Source organism: Dicentrarchus labrax, unplaced genomic scaffold (assembly GCF_905237075.1).
Source record: "Dicentrarchus labrax unplaced genomic scaffold, dlabrax2021, whole genome shotgun sequence".
NCBI lineage: Eukaryota > Metazoa > Chordata > Actinopteri > Moronidae > Dicentrarchus > Dicentrarchus labrax.
Window position 1 is genome coordinate 20,130,104 of NW_026136714.1, and position 15,862 is coordinate 20,145,965.

Here is a 15,862-nt window from a genome sequence, read left to right on the forward strand (position 1 = left end):
CGTCTTATGTGTGTATGATATGTGTATGGTTTTGATTCTGTATGTTTAGACCTGCATTTTTGGGCAAGCATGTATAGATGTGCTCTGAACAGAGTGACGCAGAGTGTGTATCCTCAGCTTTAGAGGCGAATGGAGGGTTGAAGTGGGCCAAACGTGTTCTGAATAACAATCAGGTGAGAGAGGAGATAAAGGTGCAGAGAAACCCCCCACTGAGCTCTACATTAATATACTGAGCTGTGTGCGGCTCTGCTGTGTTTGTGCGTGTGGCTGTGTGTTTGCATATCTGTGTTTGTGCGTGTGTCATTCTGATCCAGAGAGCCTGTAGGCCTGACTCGTCCCAGAAATGAGGCAAGGTCAGAGAAAGTTACAGAAGCTTCTTCATGCTGATGGGAAAAAATGGTGTCACCTCTCTTTCTCCACAGAACATTTACTTGCTCTCCTTTTATTGAAAGGTGCTGTGACTTTCATCATGTTTCTGGTTTATTCAAATGATGACGAGAAGTGATGAACTTCTACAGACTCACGTTGTTGGTTTGCAAACTAGTGAGTTGCTAAAATCTCGCATGACACGCATACCTCTATCTTTTTCTTGTTTCCCAAAATGAAGAAAATGTGAAACTCAGCAGCTAACAATGTCAAATGCAGCAAAGGGATGGCAGCTGCTGCCAGTGTTATCAAAGATTGTTTGCATTAAGTACTTTTATTCATGCAAATGTATTAAGGACGTTATTGACTGTGGTTAAAATACTACATACAGTGCCTTTGAAATATTCAGCGGAGTCAGCGTGTGGCAGCAGAATAGCACTTAACAAAGGAAGATATCTTGCCTCCTCATCCTGTTGTGCTATTCTGTAGCTGAGCCTGACTTCTGACCTCTCTGCAGAGGGAGACAAAAAAGAGACTAAATTTCCTAAAGGGATACATTTATTGTAATAATCGTAAAATCAAACTAGCTGTGGAACACTGTGGGAGCCTCCTGAAAAAAAATGCTCCATAAGAAGTGATGCGTATTAGATTTTCAGTGTATTTGGAATAAATAGAACAATTTCTCTGTATAGTTAAATCATTAAAAGAAGAGTTATGAGATGCCATATATTACTCTCACACCTGAGCATGTATTTTAGGAAACTCAGTGGCCAAAATAAAGATCAAGATCAGAATCAATGGGAAAATATGTCACAGACCCTTCATCAAGGCTTCAGAACCTGATGAAGGCTGTCTATGTGTCCATCATATAATTTATTTAATTAAACCATTAAATAGTTTATCACTCTTAAGTGCAGAATCATTCATCTGAAAAGACTTTTTGCATTCACAGACACCACCATCACCTTAGGAAACTGAGTTGCAGCTGCCTGCTGTGCGTGTCTGGTTAGATAAACACACACATATACACACATATACACACATATACACACACACACACACACACACACACACACACACACACACACACACACACACACACACACACACATACACACACACACACACAGCGAGTGCTTGGAATTCCACTGGAATAAGACCAGAGACAGTTCAGAGTGTGTGTACCAGCAGAGGACTGTCCCAGGAATCTCCAGCTGTCCTCCTTCACAGTTTTATATGGACTGGAGCATTATGACGTTACTATGATGGTGTTTAATTAACAATGTACTCCTGCTTGGTTTCTTCAGCTAATTATTTAGACAAAAAAACTAAAAAATTTAAATCCGCTTTGTCAGTTCGTGTCAGCCCACCATTTTGTTTACACCTAAAAAGGGAACACATATTAGTGTTAATTTGTTTCTGGACAGATCCAGACCCCAGAAAGAGGTCTTAAAGAGGGTCTTTGCATGTGGTAGTACACTGTAATTTTAAACTTTTAAACTGATTTCTCCTTCAAAATGCGTCACACCAGCTTTATACAAAATTAACCATCCTGCCCTCTGGTTACCATTACCAGCCTCCACAAGTATAAACAAACAATTTTCTGCTTCATTTAAACTGGATTTGTTTGCTATATATTGGAATAATTGTTTTGTTCTCGTCCAAGTTAATATTATGAATGTGAGTTTAGTAACTCAAGCATTGAATGAGCATGGTGTAGGCAATATGGTCTATATATACATCAGTACGGAGGAATGTAGGTACACATTCCAAGGTGGCCTCCGCCCAAATCTTGTGAATAAACTGTGTAAATGTACCTTTTCCATCCTGCAGATAATAATCTTCCAAGCCAAATAAATAAATACATTTGAAATCCAATACTCAAATACCTACATACATTATTATCAAAAATGGAAAATTCTAATTCAAATGTGCAAATATGCAAACATCTGATCTCATACTGAAATCAAAAACTATTTGATTGCCACAAATTATCAACATTAATGCAGACCCGATGTCAGTACTCACCAACCTCATAGCTCTGTACACCTACAGTCAAACAATCAGACCAGGGATATTATCAAACTGCTATTATTATTAGAGCAGAAATGGTAGCTAAGTAATCAGTTAGTCTACAGATTAAAAAGAAAGAATTACTGAAAATGTGTTGGTACAATAATTGTTATTTTATAAGCACGAAATGTTGAAGAATAACTGGCTCTAGCTTTTCATGTGTAAATATTTGCTTTTTTTGTGAATATCAAATGTCTTGTTTGGAGAAAACAAGAAATTTGAAGACATCTGAGAATTTGTGGCATTTTTTAGACCAAACAATAAATTCATTAATCAAGTAAATAATCTGCAGATTAATTGATAATGAAAATTAGTGTTAGTTGATGGTCTAATTCAAGATTCAAGATTTTCAAACAAGGAAAAAACAACAATGTAATATCATAAAATATACAATATACATATAACAGATGTATTACAGTTTCCTATGTGCTGACTGTACAGGTTTATCTTTCCACAGTCCACCAGTTCAGGTGCTAGAACAAAAGAGCACTTCCCCTCCTGCTTTAAGCTGTTCAATTGTGGCTTGTTAGTTGGCTGTGGCAGTGAGACCGAGGAAACAACGGTAAGATGGAAGGCAGGGGGGCAATTGATAAAGTGATTTGAGGAAATAGGTCATTCCACAGAACGAGGTGTGTCTTTCACACGCCTCAAAAACATCCTCTAACAATGTATCCATGTAGACAGTGATGATTTAAGATTATAATGAGAAGCTGTGCAGCATCTCGGTACATATATTATTCATCAGATCAGACTTCACTTGAGTCAGCTGCGTTGTTTCACCGCAGCCTACAGGCCTCTTTAAAAGCCTTTGGGAAGCAGCTCGCTCGCTAATGATGCTAACATGAAGCGCTGAGCTGCAAAGGAAAAGCCTCGGCCATCTAATGGATTCATCTCTGAAAGATGTAGAGGAGCTAAAGAGAAAGATAGGAAGCAGGAGATAAGCAGATGGAAAAGGGAAAGAGGAGAGGTGGGTGAGGAGAGATAAAGAGATGGAGAGGAAGAGCAAAAGGAAAAAAAATGGCAGTTAGAGGGATGACGGAGCAGATATAAGAGGGAGTGTTTCGATCCTCCATCCCCAGTGGGAGCTCAGGCCTGCTGCTGGGTGTGTAGCAGTCCTCCCTCCTCCCTCCTTCTTCATCTTTCTCCAGCAGCTCAATGCTGCCCTCTGTGGTTGAGAGACGTCACTGCATGAAGCTTAAAGTGACAAACAGCTTGCGCAACACCGTTGACGTCACACACTCCTCTCTCTGTCATACACTGCACTGGATCTAGTAACACACTCACAGAAAAACACACAGATACTGATTCAGTGGCAGAGAAGAAGTACAGAAAAAGGCTTCTCGTGGTGCCTCTCCTGACGCAGTGCCTTCAGGTTTAGTCTATGTGTGTGTCTTTGTGAGTCTCTCTGAATATGTTTTTGTACGTGTGTGTGTGTGTGTGTGTGTGTGTGCACGAGCGCACACGTGGGCCTGTCAGAGCAATGTCCAACAGTGGCATGGTTGTCTGTGATAAGGGCTGTTGTCGAGTTTTGTGACTCATGACTGGGCAGTTTTCTGTTTGTATGTTTGGTTTCACTTCTAATAGTTCGAACACTTATACAGATTAGTGCTGTAAGGATTAGTAGCTTAATCAATTAGTCGATCAACGGAACTAATCATAATTATTCAGTTGTTTATTAACTGGTTCCTGCTTCAGAAATGTCAGCATTTCACTGTTGGTTGGAAGTAAGCAATTTAAAGCTGTCAACTTGGATTTTTGAAAATTGTGATGGGCCTTTTTAAATTTGATTATTTACTGATGTCATAGTCACTAAATAATTACTTGATTAATCAAAAAGTGAATTATTTATTCGTTGTATGCCTAAATTAAAGCCTGAACTTAAATCTTACACTGTTTACAATCATCTCCTGTGGCAAACATTACAAGTTTATTAGGTACACAGTTCTAACAGCCCTGCAATAAATCCTCTATTCATGAAGGTTATAATGTTCAGTTTTGGTAAAGAGAGCTATTGAATCGACTTAAGGATCATTTTCAAGGCTGTAGTTTGTGGTGCTGTTGAATTGTATTATGTTATATATGGGTGTTTCTAATATAGTATCATAATGAAGTTGCCTTGATTGCCTCTGTTCTACATATTTCTTAGTTTTTTCCCTTTTACTCTCCATTTGACTCCTCCATCTTTTCTCCATCCCTGCCGTTTTTCTTATGCTCATCCAGGTGGTCTCTCGAGTTCCTCAGACAGCCGCCCGGCGGTGGTCCGCTACAGGAAGGACCAGCGGCCCACCACCCTCCCCATCCAGCCTTTCACATTCCACCACCAGTTCGCCTCCAAACCCCCGCAGCCCAAGCCTCTGCTGCCCCTGCTCACAGGCTACCACTCTGGGATGCAGGCCCGCTCCAGCTCGGGCTCTGGCTCTGACTCTGGAGGTCCGGTAGGGGAGGACAGTGAAGATGCAACTGAAAATGCCCCCAGGTACCAGGGGACAGCAGCAGCCCCGCCTCCTGGCTCAGTTCGACCTTCGCCTCTTGGGAGCTACTCCCCGGTTCGGCTCCAGGGGGCGACCAGCTCTGGGACCTGCTCCACGTGCACCCCAAGCCCGCAGCCACCACACAGCCTCTCCTGCCCGCTTTCAGCAGGCCGTGGCCCCCTGCACACCCCACCGACAGGAAAGCAGGGAGGGGGTTCGGTGCCATTACCATCTACCCCTCCACCTCCATCCCTGGGGGCAAAGAGAGGGACGGTGCCACCAATGTTGCCAGCGGTGCAGGGACACTGTTTCCATCGTGGAGGTCTGGCCAGTTTACCAACACTCCACAGTGACACACTGAGCCCGCTGGGCTGTCTGGACTCTGGAAATTACATGGAAGGAAGCAAAGGACCCGGAGCCAGGACACATAATGGTAGGTTCCAGAAGAATTATCTTGTGTCCTTTGTGTTCATGTTGTTCTCACAAAGAAAATGCTGCTGCTCCTGAAGGAAATAAAGGTTGTAATCTTAAAATGTATACAAAAGCAAACGTCAGGCACTTGAATAAAGGATCAGCAGTAATATAGAAGTTAAGATAAGCCTGTATTAGTTACATGGCTTGATCATAAGATAATTCAAAAGTACAACAAGTTTCTACATACTTGTAGGTCTTCGTCAGGGTTATAAACTTTTTTGAGGTTTGCCTGAAGTTTTGCTTTGTAAACACATAATGGTGGGGATTACTGAGCAAAAAACACGTCAGTGTCAAAGTCAAGCTTTTAAAAATTTCAGAGCCCATGCAACCTTTTTGAAATTTTTGTTGTTCCTAAAGATGCAGTTAAAATGCAAAACACATTTTCAGTTTTGTAAAAGGCAATATGCATTGTGGTTGTCAATCCTATACCACAATATAAAATATGACCTGACAAGGTTCTACATTTGATTTGACTATGGTTATCTTTCCTTCTTTGTTCTCCTTTATAACTTCACTTTGCATTTGCTTTCTTCTAACTATCAGTCCGTAGAATCAGGTTTACATTAAAAACATTTACATCACCTGTTGTTGTGCACATGATATAAAGTTTCAGCCCACAGAGAACAGTGCAGCATTGATTCTGAATTGATTTACTTCAATTCATCCACACCTGCTTTCCACAAAAAATGAAACACAGAATCTTAACAATTTTAGTGGATCTCTGCTTTGATAAGACAACAGATGGCTGCCGGGGGGTTCACTTACGTAATAGTGATTAAGTTCTGTGTAATTCAGTGTTGATGTACTCTTTAAAAGAAGCTAAGCTCTTCTACCTTCTTACTGTTTTTTTCTCTTTTTTCTCTCCCTTCATGCATGGACTTAAATCTTCTACCGGCCTCCCTTCACCTTTTCCACTTACTCCTCTTTCTCTGCTTCTCTTCTATATATTTATTTTATCCGTCTCCTCAATAATCCATCCATTAATTCGACCATCAACCCCTTGATCAACACCTCCCCTCCCCAGCAGCACACCACCTCTCTCCCCAGGCTCTCAAGTGGAGGGAGTATCGTCGTCGAAACCCTCTGGGAATGGAGAGGGTCTCAGGGGGCCACACTGCCCGCCTGGACCCTGGAAGGGGCGGGGGACAGCGACCTGCCAGACGGAACGTGTTCGATTTCCCTTCAGCCCTATCTGGCCACACGCTGGGACGGCTCAATGGTGCACATAATTTTACCGGCAGTGTTGGAACAAATGCAGGATTATAAAGAGATTTGAAAAATAGACTTAATATAATATTAATATTTTTTTAAGAAGTTCAAGGTCCAAATAATTTATAATCTGAGGGTAAAGTCACTGATAAAAGACTGCCACGGGTTTCCTTCGAGAACAAATATGTTAGAGATTCACAAAGGTCTCACATACAGTTGCATAAACATACCTCAAGGCTTCTCATGCTTTTAAAAGTAGTGGTGTGTGTTTATATGTGTGTCTGATCATCCAAGTTTGTGTGTGTGTGTGTGTGTGTGTGTGTGTGTCTCAGCAGTGGGTCAATCAGTCAAGCTGCAGCAGAGCTACAGCGACTACCTGCCGGACTACTTCTCCCTGACCGAGAAGCCTCCGGAGGAGTTCTGCCTCTCCCCCGATGCTTCAACTTCCTCCTCCTCCTGCTCTTCATCACAGTCCCACATCTCTGTGGACCTGACGCAGAAGAGAGGTGAGGCTCTGTGTATGTGTTTGTGTGTGTGTGTGCATGACGGACAGTGACAGTGGGAATCACTGGGAAGTCTCTAAATATTTAATTGCTGAATGCTAAACGACTGAATGTCTCACTGTGTGCTGCTCATTGCATTTGTTGATAGCTGTTTGTGAATACTGATCCAGTACTGATCCAAGTGCAGAAAACAAGTTCAAGCGTCCCATTTTCATACCAACAGACCAAGATAAATAAAGATTTAATAAGAACAAATCTAATCACATCACCTTGGTGTTTCTCAGGCTTTCAGCCACAACTCATGTCCTTCATCAGCACATGGAGTTGCTCAATTGCCATGGAGATAGATACATTTTCATCACATGACCTAAGAATATATTAGTATGTGAAGATTGAAATCGGTGAGATTAAAAATGAATCGTAATATCAATTACTGTATAGGCGGCAAGGCTTCAGTTTTACAAAGAAAAGGAAATATGCACAGTTTGTACCCTACCTCAGAAATAAAAAGAATTATATCATTTGATAAAGAAAATACAAGAGAAAATATATTTTGTGGACTTTTTGTGGAGAACTAAAGGACTCTAATTTAGTCAAAATTTGTCTTCAATCTCATTTTGTTAACAAACTTGTGAACCCAATATTGTGAATTGTATCAAATCATGAGTCGAGTGTATCTTTACATCCCTAATTCAGGAGATTTTGTAGCCTTTTTGGTGTTTTCTGTCTCTCTTTACACCTCTAATTGTCTCATACCTTTCAATTCAAGCATCATACACCAACAGTAAATTATAAACAAGATCACAATGACTGCCTGAGCGTAGACGTCCTGTTCTTGTCTCCATCTTAATTCAGGGAAACACTATTTTGTACTGTGAGGCACAAAATAATACTACTGAACCACAGAGAGAATCAAATAACAATCTCCAATTACAATTTAGGGGATCACAATGACTGAGGATGCGGTGTTATTGTCAGGGAGAACTGATGTTGTTGAAAGGTGGTTAAATCAAGTGCCCCTCACTGTATAAACGCTACTTGACAGTGAGGAGAGTAATTCAAGGCCTCTTGAAGCAGCAGGGTGTCGTATAATGGGCAGGGAGACCATTCTTCAACTGGATCAACTGGTTTACCATCCTGTGTGGTTTACCATCTACACCGCTGAAGGGTACTTGAGCAGGACTCAGAGGGACAGATTTACTGGGCCTTTTCCACCTTTGTTTCAAATACATTGTATCCCAGAGATGTTTTTTATTTATCTAACAAATTCATAGCCAAGAAGCACAGTTTGGCTGTTTTCTGAGAAAGGCTGATGGGACAAATTCCTAGAAAGCAGTCCCAGCTGTTCATTGCACAAGTAGTTGCTGTCCTAGTAAATAAAACACTGAATCCATGCAGATAGCAGGCACAAAGACACATAAAGGTGTGTGCTAAATTTGGATCTAATGCCTCTCACGTCCCTGCAGAAGAGGGTAAAACAGGAAAACCGGTAGTTACAGGGAGCCAAAAGGGATGATTGACTAATTCTTCCTTTATTCTTTTCTCCCCTAACTCTGTCAGTTTTGGTGAAAGCCGTGAACACAGCAGTGGATCTGATTGTGGCGCACTTCGGCACCAGTCGAGATCCAGATGTAAAGGTATGAGTTTTTGGTGAATCGTATTGATGACTGTAGTTAAAAAGAGGGCAGATTATTCTTGCTGATTACCACTGCAGTGTAGTTAGAGTACAAGAGAACATCAAACCTTCCTGTTGATAAATGACATTAGTTTCACGATAACCTGGCGCCATTTGTTTTCTCGCATTCACCATTTGTCTGGGTTCAATTTATGCAACTGCAGTTACTAAGTTAGTGTATAAAATGTTCATTCTTAAAAGGATGTTTGCCTTTCCGAGATGTGTAGTTTAAGTGCAAGCATAATGTCAATCACATCATGTTAGGGGCTCATATGCGTGAAAGTTTGTTTGAGACACTTGTCTTCCCCATTTTTTTTTCATTATAAAGCGCATAAGCCATGGGACTAACACAACAAACATTTTTAGAAATTTAATTGGGCCCTTGTGATTTTCACTTTCTTCAGTCGCATCAGTCAGGAAATCTGGCAGAGAATGTGTTTATTTACACAGAGCTGATAACAGCTAGGCTGCAGAATGTCCGCAGAGTCAAAGGGCATTCATTGATTAAAGGCTCAAGCAAACAGATGATATATTTACTTTCTGTTTCTTTTTTATGACTATATGCTCACAAGTTTAAGTTTAAGAGTGAACTTATCTGCACAGACAAAGGCAGTTTTGGCAAACATAGACCAGAAGGTTTGCATCATATCTTTGACCCCACATCTTGCCTCCCAATTCCCTGATTTGTTTCACTTTCATTTCCTTTATTCCCAAATGTTTCTCCGCAACCCTGCCAGGCTAAGCTGGGGAACAGCTGGGTGAGTCCCAACGTGGGTCACCTCATCCTGAAGTACCTGTGCCCGGCCCTGCATGAGGTGCTGCAGGACGGTCTGAAGGCCTACGTGCTGGACCTGATTATCGGACAGCGCCGTTGTCAGCCCTGGAGCCTGGTGGAGGCCTCCACACAGCTGGGTGAGAAAATATTGTCCTATTTTAGTGACAAACTGGTATAAATGTTGTATGTCTAAAGCACATTTGTGACTGATTTAGTTTTGACCAAATGTTGTCCATACTTTTTATCTAAAGACCATATTCAGTCTACAAACCTGATTCAATACATCATCATTCATATACATACAATGCATGACATATTTTCATATTGAGACATAGATGTATCATATTGGAGAAATTGGACTTTGCGAAATAAGTTTTTGCAGAGTGATTATATCACAATTATATAATGAGAATGATATAAGGTTAGAGAACAATAAGGGTATACAATATGTAACATATTTATATGTTTGTCTCCATCAGGACCGTCCACACGTGTTCTCCACAGCCTATTCTCAAAGGTCAGCCAGTACTCCGAGCTCACAAGCCACAGCATGAGACTCAACGCCTTTATCTTTGGCCTGCTCAAGTGAGTCCTTTATCCCAGTTTTTACTGTCATTGTCATCCAAATATTCTTTACACTAATGTTTCTCATCCTAGGGGTCTAGGGTTTAAATAATCGATATAATAACACAACAACAAAAACAATAATCATTTTATAATAACAGTATATCAAATGACAATGTGAAAGTGGTCACTCATAATGATGGACCTAAGGAGAATTACTGTATCACCTGAACCTGCAGCTTTAGTGCAAGTTTCAGCTTATTGTTTAGCTGTCAATGTTGTGTTCACATCTTGTTTCCGCTGCCCCCAAGTGGCCAAAAAAATCTGTTATGTCAGATTTTAATACCAATACCAGTGATTTTTCAGAGCTGCTCACACCCATTTGAATAATTATTGGCTGACTCATATCGTGTGTTTAAAAGGCATTTTGCTTTAGTCATGTTAGACTTTGTTTTACCTGCTCAAATACAGTTTTACACCTTATGAACGATAGGCTCAGGTGTTGAATGTAAGAAGGTTCTCCTGTAGGAGAGTGATGGTTTTTAAAATGTGATTCTCTTTATATTTCAGTCTAAAATGTTTGGAATTCTGGTTCAATCACCTCTACACACATGAAGGTAAGACTCGGTTGGTAATTCATCCATCTTCAAATACCCAGATAGTTATTTGATTTCCATATGTGCATACTGTCTTGCTTCTTCTGAATCTAGTGCTGATATTCTTCCTGTTTTGTTTTACTTTTCTCAGATATCATAGCAGCACACTACAACCCATGGGGTTTCCTTCCCCTGTCGCAGGGGGCGTGTCAGCCGCTCTTTGAGGAGCTCCTCCTCCTGCTGCAACCACTGTCGCTCCTCCCCTTTGACCTGGACCTGCTGTTTGAACCACACCTTCTTCAAAAGGGCCAGGAGCACCTCCGTCGCAAGGAGCAGCTGTGCTCTGCAGGCCAGAGTGTTGACCAATCAACACGCTCCACCTTCCAGCTCATGAGGGGATGGAGCACCACTGTAAGCGAAATGGTCAGAGACTCAGGTGCAGAGGGGGGGAAGAAAGAGAGGGCGGTGCTGAGAAGAGAGGGAACATGGCCGAGGATGGAAGGGGTCGGGTCGAGAAGAGAGGGAGTGAATTCAAGGTTGAGGAACGAGGGGGCAACACCTGAGAGCATTACAGCCGGGCCTGTTAGCAGACAGACAATGATGGAAGTGGGGTTTGCCAATCTCTGGAAGGAGAGGGGGATGGGTGGGCAGAGAGTAAAAGGCGTAGGACAAGAGAGCCAAGGAGAAGGTGAGGATGGACAGGAGGACAGGAGGAAGGATAAAGACAAGGATATGGCGAACGAGGGGCGTCAGCGGCAAGAGAAACAGGCCGGCTGGTGGTACCAGCTCATGCAGTCCTCCCAGGTTTACATCGACCAATCCGCAGCAGGGTCAAAGTTTATTAAGACTGAGAAGAGGAAGAAGTCTTCAGAGAGGCGACATGGCCAGCTCCCACCCACCAGAGAGGGAGTGGTGGAGGGGGCTGAGTCGAGCCAAGAAGGGGAGGGGTTTGGAAGCAGGAAAAGCAGTAGCAGCTCTAGCGGGGAGTCAGCTGGATCCAGGGGAAGGCCTTCATGGATGGGCAGCCCGCCAGAGTCCGTTGTCAACCAGGAGAAAGAGATAAAACCTCTGAAGGTAAAAGGGACTGGAGCCCAACCTGGAGCCCAACCTGCAGCCCAAGAGGAGAGCCCCTCTCAGGGACAGAGTCTGCGCTGGGGCAGGCTCTTTGGATCCAGTGTTGGTTCTCCTTCGAGGGTGGAGGGAGCTGAGCAGAGGCCAAAAGCTCAAACAACCAGGTAAGTTAAATGGATGAGTCAGATGATATTTTATATTTTTCAACAAATACCTTCAAAAGACCAAAACCAACAATATGTTGATCTACTAACAAGCTTGTATCCAAAGCCGGATTTATCTTTATCCTCTGTGTCAAAGAGCCCCAATGTTGTCCAAAAACTATTAAGATTCACACACACCATAGTTTATTTGATTTTACCCTTCAGTAGGAACTTATGTACACAGACAGGGAAGTTGGAAACCATTAAGAGATACGATATCATGTTGGTGGTTTGGGTCTTTTGTGAGGTTTGTTGCCACTAAGAAACATGAATAAAATCAGCCTTTAAGATTTAAAAAAATGTCAAAAATAAATAAATACATGTTTGCCAAACTTTGCTTCAGCTATCAGTACAATAATTTTTTCCACACTGTTTTTCTTTCTCAGGCCACCATCAGGTTGGTTTGCTCTGGATAGGTCTGTTCTTGACCTCGTAGCACAGACTATTGGAGCAGGGAGTGGGAAGAAGGCAGAGCCTCCAGCCGCACCCACTCACACCCAAACCACACCTCCACCAAGGTCAACCCAACCAACCGAGGCCAAACAACAGTCTCCATGGTAAACAAATACTATACATTGTGTACTGTTCTTTCAAAAAATCTACTAGAATTATATCAATTCATCCAATTTTGATACTTTAAAAATACAGCTATAAGAATATAAAAAAATAAACAGCACAAATCATGCGTAGGGTCAAGAAATGGAATATAATATTAATTAAATATACTTCATTAGTGTTTAATCACATGAGAATAAGAATAGTTGACTCCGTCAGTGTAGGGTGAAACACAGTTTTTTGCGAGTTCACTGCCACCGTAGTTTCTCCTACATACAAAGGCTGAACTGCATCCACATGGTTGCACTTGCCACTAAAGTCCTACACACTAGTTTTTTAATGGGTGAATCATTTGGTCTAAGAAATGTCAGAAAATTGTAAAAAAAAAAAAAAAAAAAAATCCAACCAACAGTCCAAAATCCAAACATATCCAGATGGCAAAGAAAAGCAGCAAATGCTTAGAACTGAGAAGCTGTAACTAAGTAATACTTCCGTATTTTTGCTTCACAAATGACCAGAAGAATTAATTATTAATCAAAACAGTTGCCAGTAGTTTTCTGTCAATTCACACACTTTTCTCCATGTCCTCTGTCATTCCTCAGCGAAGTCCGAGCATTGTGCCACCACATAGCCACAGAGCCCGGCCAGCTGAGCTTTAACAAGGGTGATATCCTGCGGGTCCTGAGCAAGGCTGATCCAGACTGGCTGCTCTGCTGCTTGGGATCCACGCAGGGCTTGGTGCCCATCATCTATGTTACCCTCAAAAACATGGAGGAGAGCCAGGACGCCACTGGACTCGGGCAGTGCTGAGCCGAAGCTGCCCTAGAAGGAATTAAGATGAAGGCAAACCACTTTGGAGACAGAGGGTGTCCTTTCCCTGCCACATACCTACTGAAAACAAAAACCTGTTAAGTGTACATTGGGGATGATTCCCGATTAAAAAAAACATTGTAGAAAATACGGAGATTATAAAGATGTACAGGCACATGCAAGGGAAGCATGCAGGCTCGAACACAAACTCACATCCACTTCAAGGGTACATCCAGACAAGTATGCATGCATACATCCAAAAACCAAAAGACCAGACAAGAAACAAACCCAAAGACACTCCAAACACATGCTTCTCTTTGCGCGAAGCTGTGCTGCTAGCTTAACTGTGTGACTGTCCAGCCTATATATCATCCATCTCTACTTTCAACAAAACAAAGAGGGGCTACTCACAGATGGGAAACTTCACAATATAATATTTACCATGCCTAGCTGCACTTTGCTGTACTGTCTACACATTCACCTGGCTGTGCCACACTTCGAACACAGTGCTCAGTTATTGCCCTCAGTCGAACGCCGGAGTCAGTTAGATGTCCTGTTGCTTACCTGGTGCCGATTGATCTTTTAATTTCACATAGAAACCGGTGAATCCTTGCTTTTTTGGTTGAGTTAAGGTGGTTGATGTAAAAGCAAAAATTGTTAACTGTTTGATCCACGTCTGCTCCCGTTGCAGAGGTGTGATTCAGCATATTGTTAGAGTAGAAAACCACACAGAAGTCTGTTTAGATGGCTGTTCAACCCAAGTGAAAAGAATGAAAAAGGAATGTTTCCATTCCCCGTCTGTCTTATTTTATCACCTCTCATCAAAGCCTGTTTATATGGAGACAAAGGAATAGATGGACTGAAAAGCAGATTGCCTTTCTTTCCCCCTCCTTTCCCTTATAAGACCCACCACAGCGGGGATAAATCAATGGTTGACATTGTTTAAGTGCATGTAACCTTGCCAAAATGTTGTCTTTTTCCCTACAGTCCTATTTCACCTGTGTTCCTGCCGTATCCCGAACCTCGGTCCTCCCTTAATCTCTCAGAGTGAGCCGGTGGCTACAGCCTGCACTGTACATGTGCATTTTGATCTATTGGTACATACTGTAAATGCATATATGACTTACACATATGGTGGGTTCTATTTATTTATTGACCAGTCCAATTAGCTGAAGGAAGCATCTAAATGGACGGTTGAAGAAAACAAGGAAGGATGTCAAATGAGAGCAAAGCATGGCTGTGGAGGCATTTTTGAATGTGTTGGGGATCCAGCCTGGAAAACTCTTAGCTAACAAAATGATTGCTAATTAGTTATATGTGTGGCATTTAGAGAGGGATAAATTATCTTATCTATGCCTATAAAGCGCTTGAGGAAAAAAGGGAGAATTGCCCAGTTAGACACTTCAAGGCTAGCGACCTAATATTTGACATTATATTTTGTATATGCTCTGATGTGTCTAACTGGACATTTTCCCCAGATTTATATCTACAGAGATTCTTCAAAAGACAAGTATTGTGAAGAAATAGAGCTGATATTTTTTTGATGCTTAAAGGGAAACCCCAACACATTTTGTGATGGTGGCTCTGTGGGCATTCGGGTGTTAGTATGTACCTGCTACCTGTCATGCCCAGGTGTAAAATGTGGCCTTAGGTTTAACATAAGTTGACAAAGAACAAAAATTGTGGCTATATTCAGTATACCTGAAGAGTATACCTAGATGTTAAGCATTTACAGATGCCCAACCCAAATATTACACATTATAAAATGGTAAAATCAATGTACATTTATTAAATAAATGAATGCTTGTGTAGTTTTTGAAAAACTTTCATAAGATATCATTTTACTGTTTTGTTGCATTATTGTACAGTTTGTACAGTCATTTAATTTCAGCAAAATCAGTTTAGTACTTAATTTTCATTGAACTGTAAATATATTTAAATCCTTAAAAGATTAATTTCTGCCATAGAGTTACATGTATGAATGTCATTACTGATTTATTAATGTATTTTATGTTTAATACAGGAAGCAGGTATAAGCTTTAGTTTCATTGATAACAACCATGATGACAGTCGGCGTGGTAATGGAAAGTATGATGAGTGAGGGTCATTTTGGGTCCTCCAGGCAGTTTGCTGTTCATTGACATCCTGTTCACATGGGACAGACAGAAATAAACACATAGTAGTGATAAAACCAGAGAGACACGGAGGCTCAGGGCTGAGAGGCAAAGACAGATTCACTTTAGATTTGGCATCTGATTAGCTGAAACGTTGTGCTTTAAAAGGCCACACTTGTAAGAGTGACATAACAGAGAGAAAGAAAGAAGCCCTCTTTCTTTCTCTCGTCTTTTTTTAATCTGCTTTCTCTCTCCCTGGCTGCCTCCTCTTGCCTGTATATACCTTCAGCATCAGTGACACTGCTCTTCTCTCTGTGTCCAGGCTATATGATGTATACGTATGACATTATCAAACTACTATGGATGTTAAATAACAAAGTGCTCATGTGATCACAAACTGAAA

At 41.5% G+C, this 15,862-nt stretch overlaps 1 protein-coding gene across 6 annotated transcripts in view; it reads left to right on the forward strand.

Moving 5' to 3' along the window:
- The window catches only part of rusc2 (RUN and SH3 domain containing 2), a 42,966-nt gene extending 27,104 nt beyond the window's left edge, over positions 1 to 15,862 (forward strand). Inside the window, exons 4-13 of one of the 6 annotated variants that reach the window (XM_051422127.1) lie at positions 4,660 to 5,343; positions 6,409 to 6,603; positions 6,926 to 7,099; positions 8,657 to 8,733; positions 9,509 to 9,683; positions 10,026 to 10,131; positions 10,681 to 10,727; positions 10,858 to 11,941; positions 12,367 to 12,537; positions 13,138 to 15,862. In XM_051422127.1, coding sequence (XP_051278087.1) covers positions 4,660 to 5,343; positions 6,409 to 6,603; positions 6,926 to 7,099; positions 8,657 to 8,733; positions 9,509 to 9,683; positions 10,026 to 10,131; positions 10,681 to 10,727; positions 10,858 to 11,941; positions 12,367 to 12,537; positions 13,138 to 13,345 — 2,921 coding nt within the window. In that variant the 3' untranslated portion in view covers positions 13,346 to 15,862. The remainder of the gene's footprint in view (positions 1 to 4,659; positions 5,344 to 6,408; positions 6,604 to 6,925; positions 7,100 to 8,656; positions 8,734 to 9,508; positions 9,684 to 10,025; positions 10,132 to 10,680; positions 10,728 to 10,857; positions 11,942 to 12,366; positions 12,538 to 13,137) is intronic. The other 5 variants (XM_051422129.1, XM_051422130.1, XM_051422131.1 and 2 more) reach the window with 5 other exon arrangements.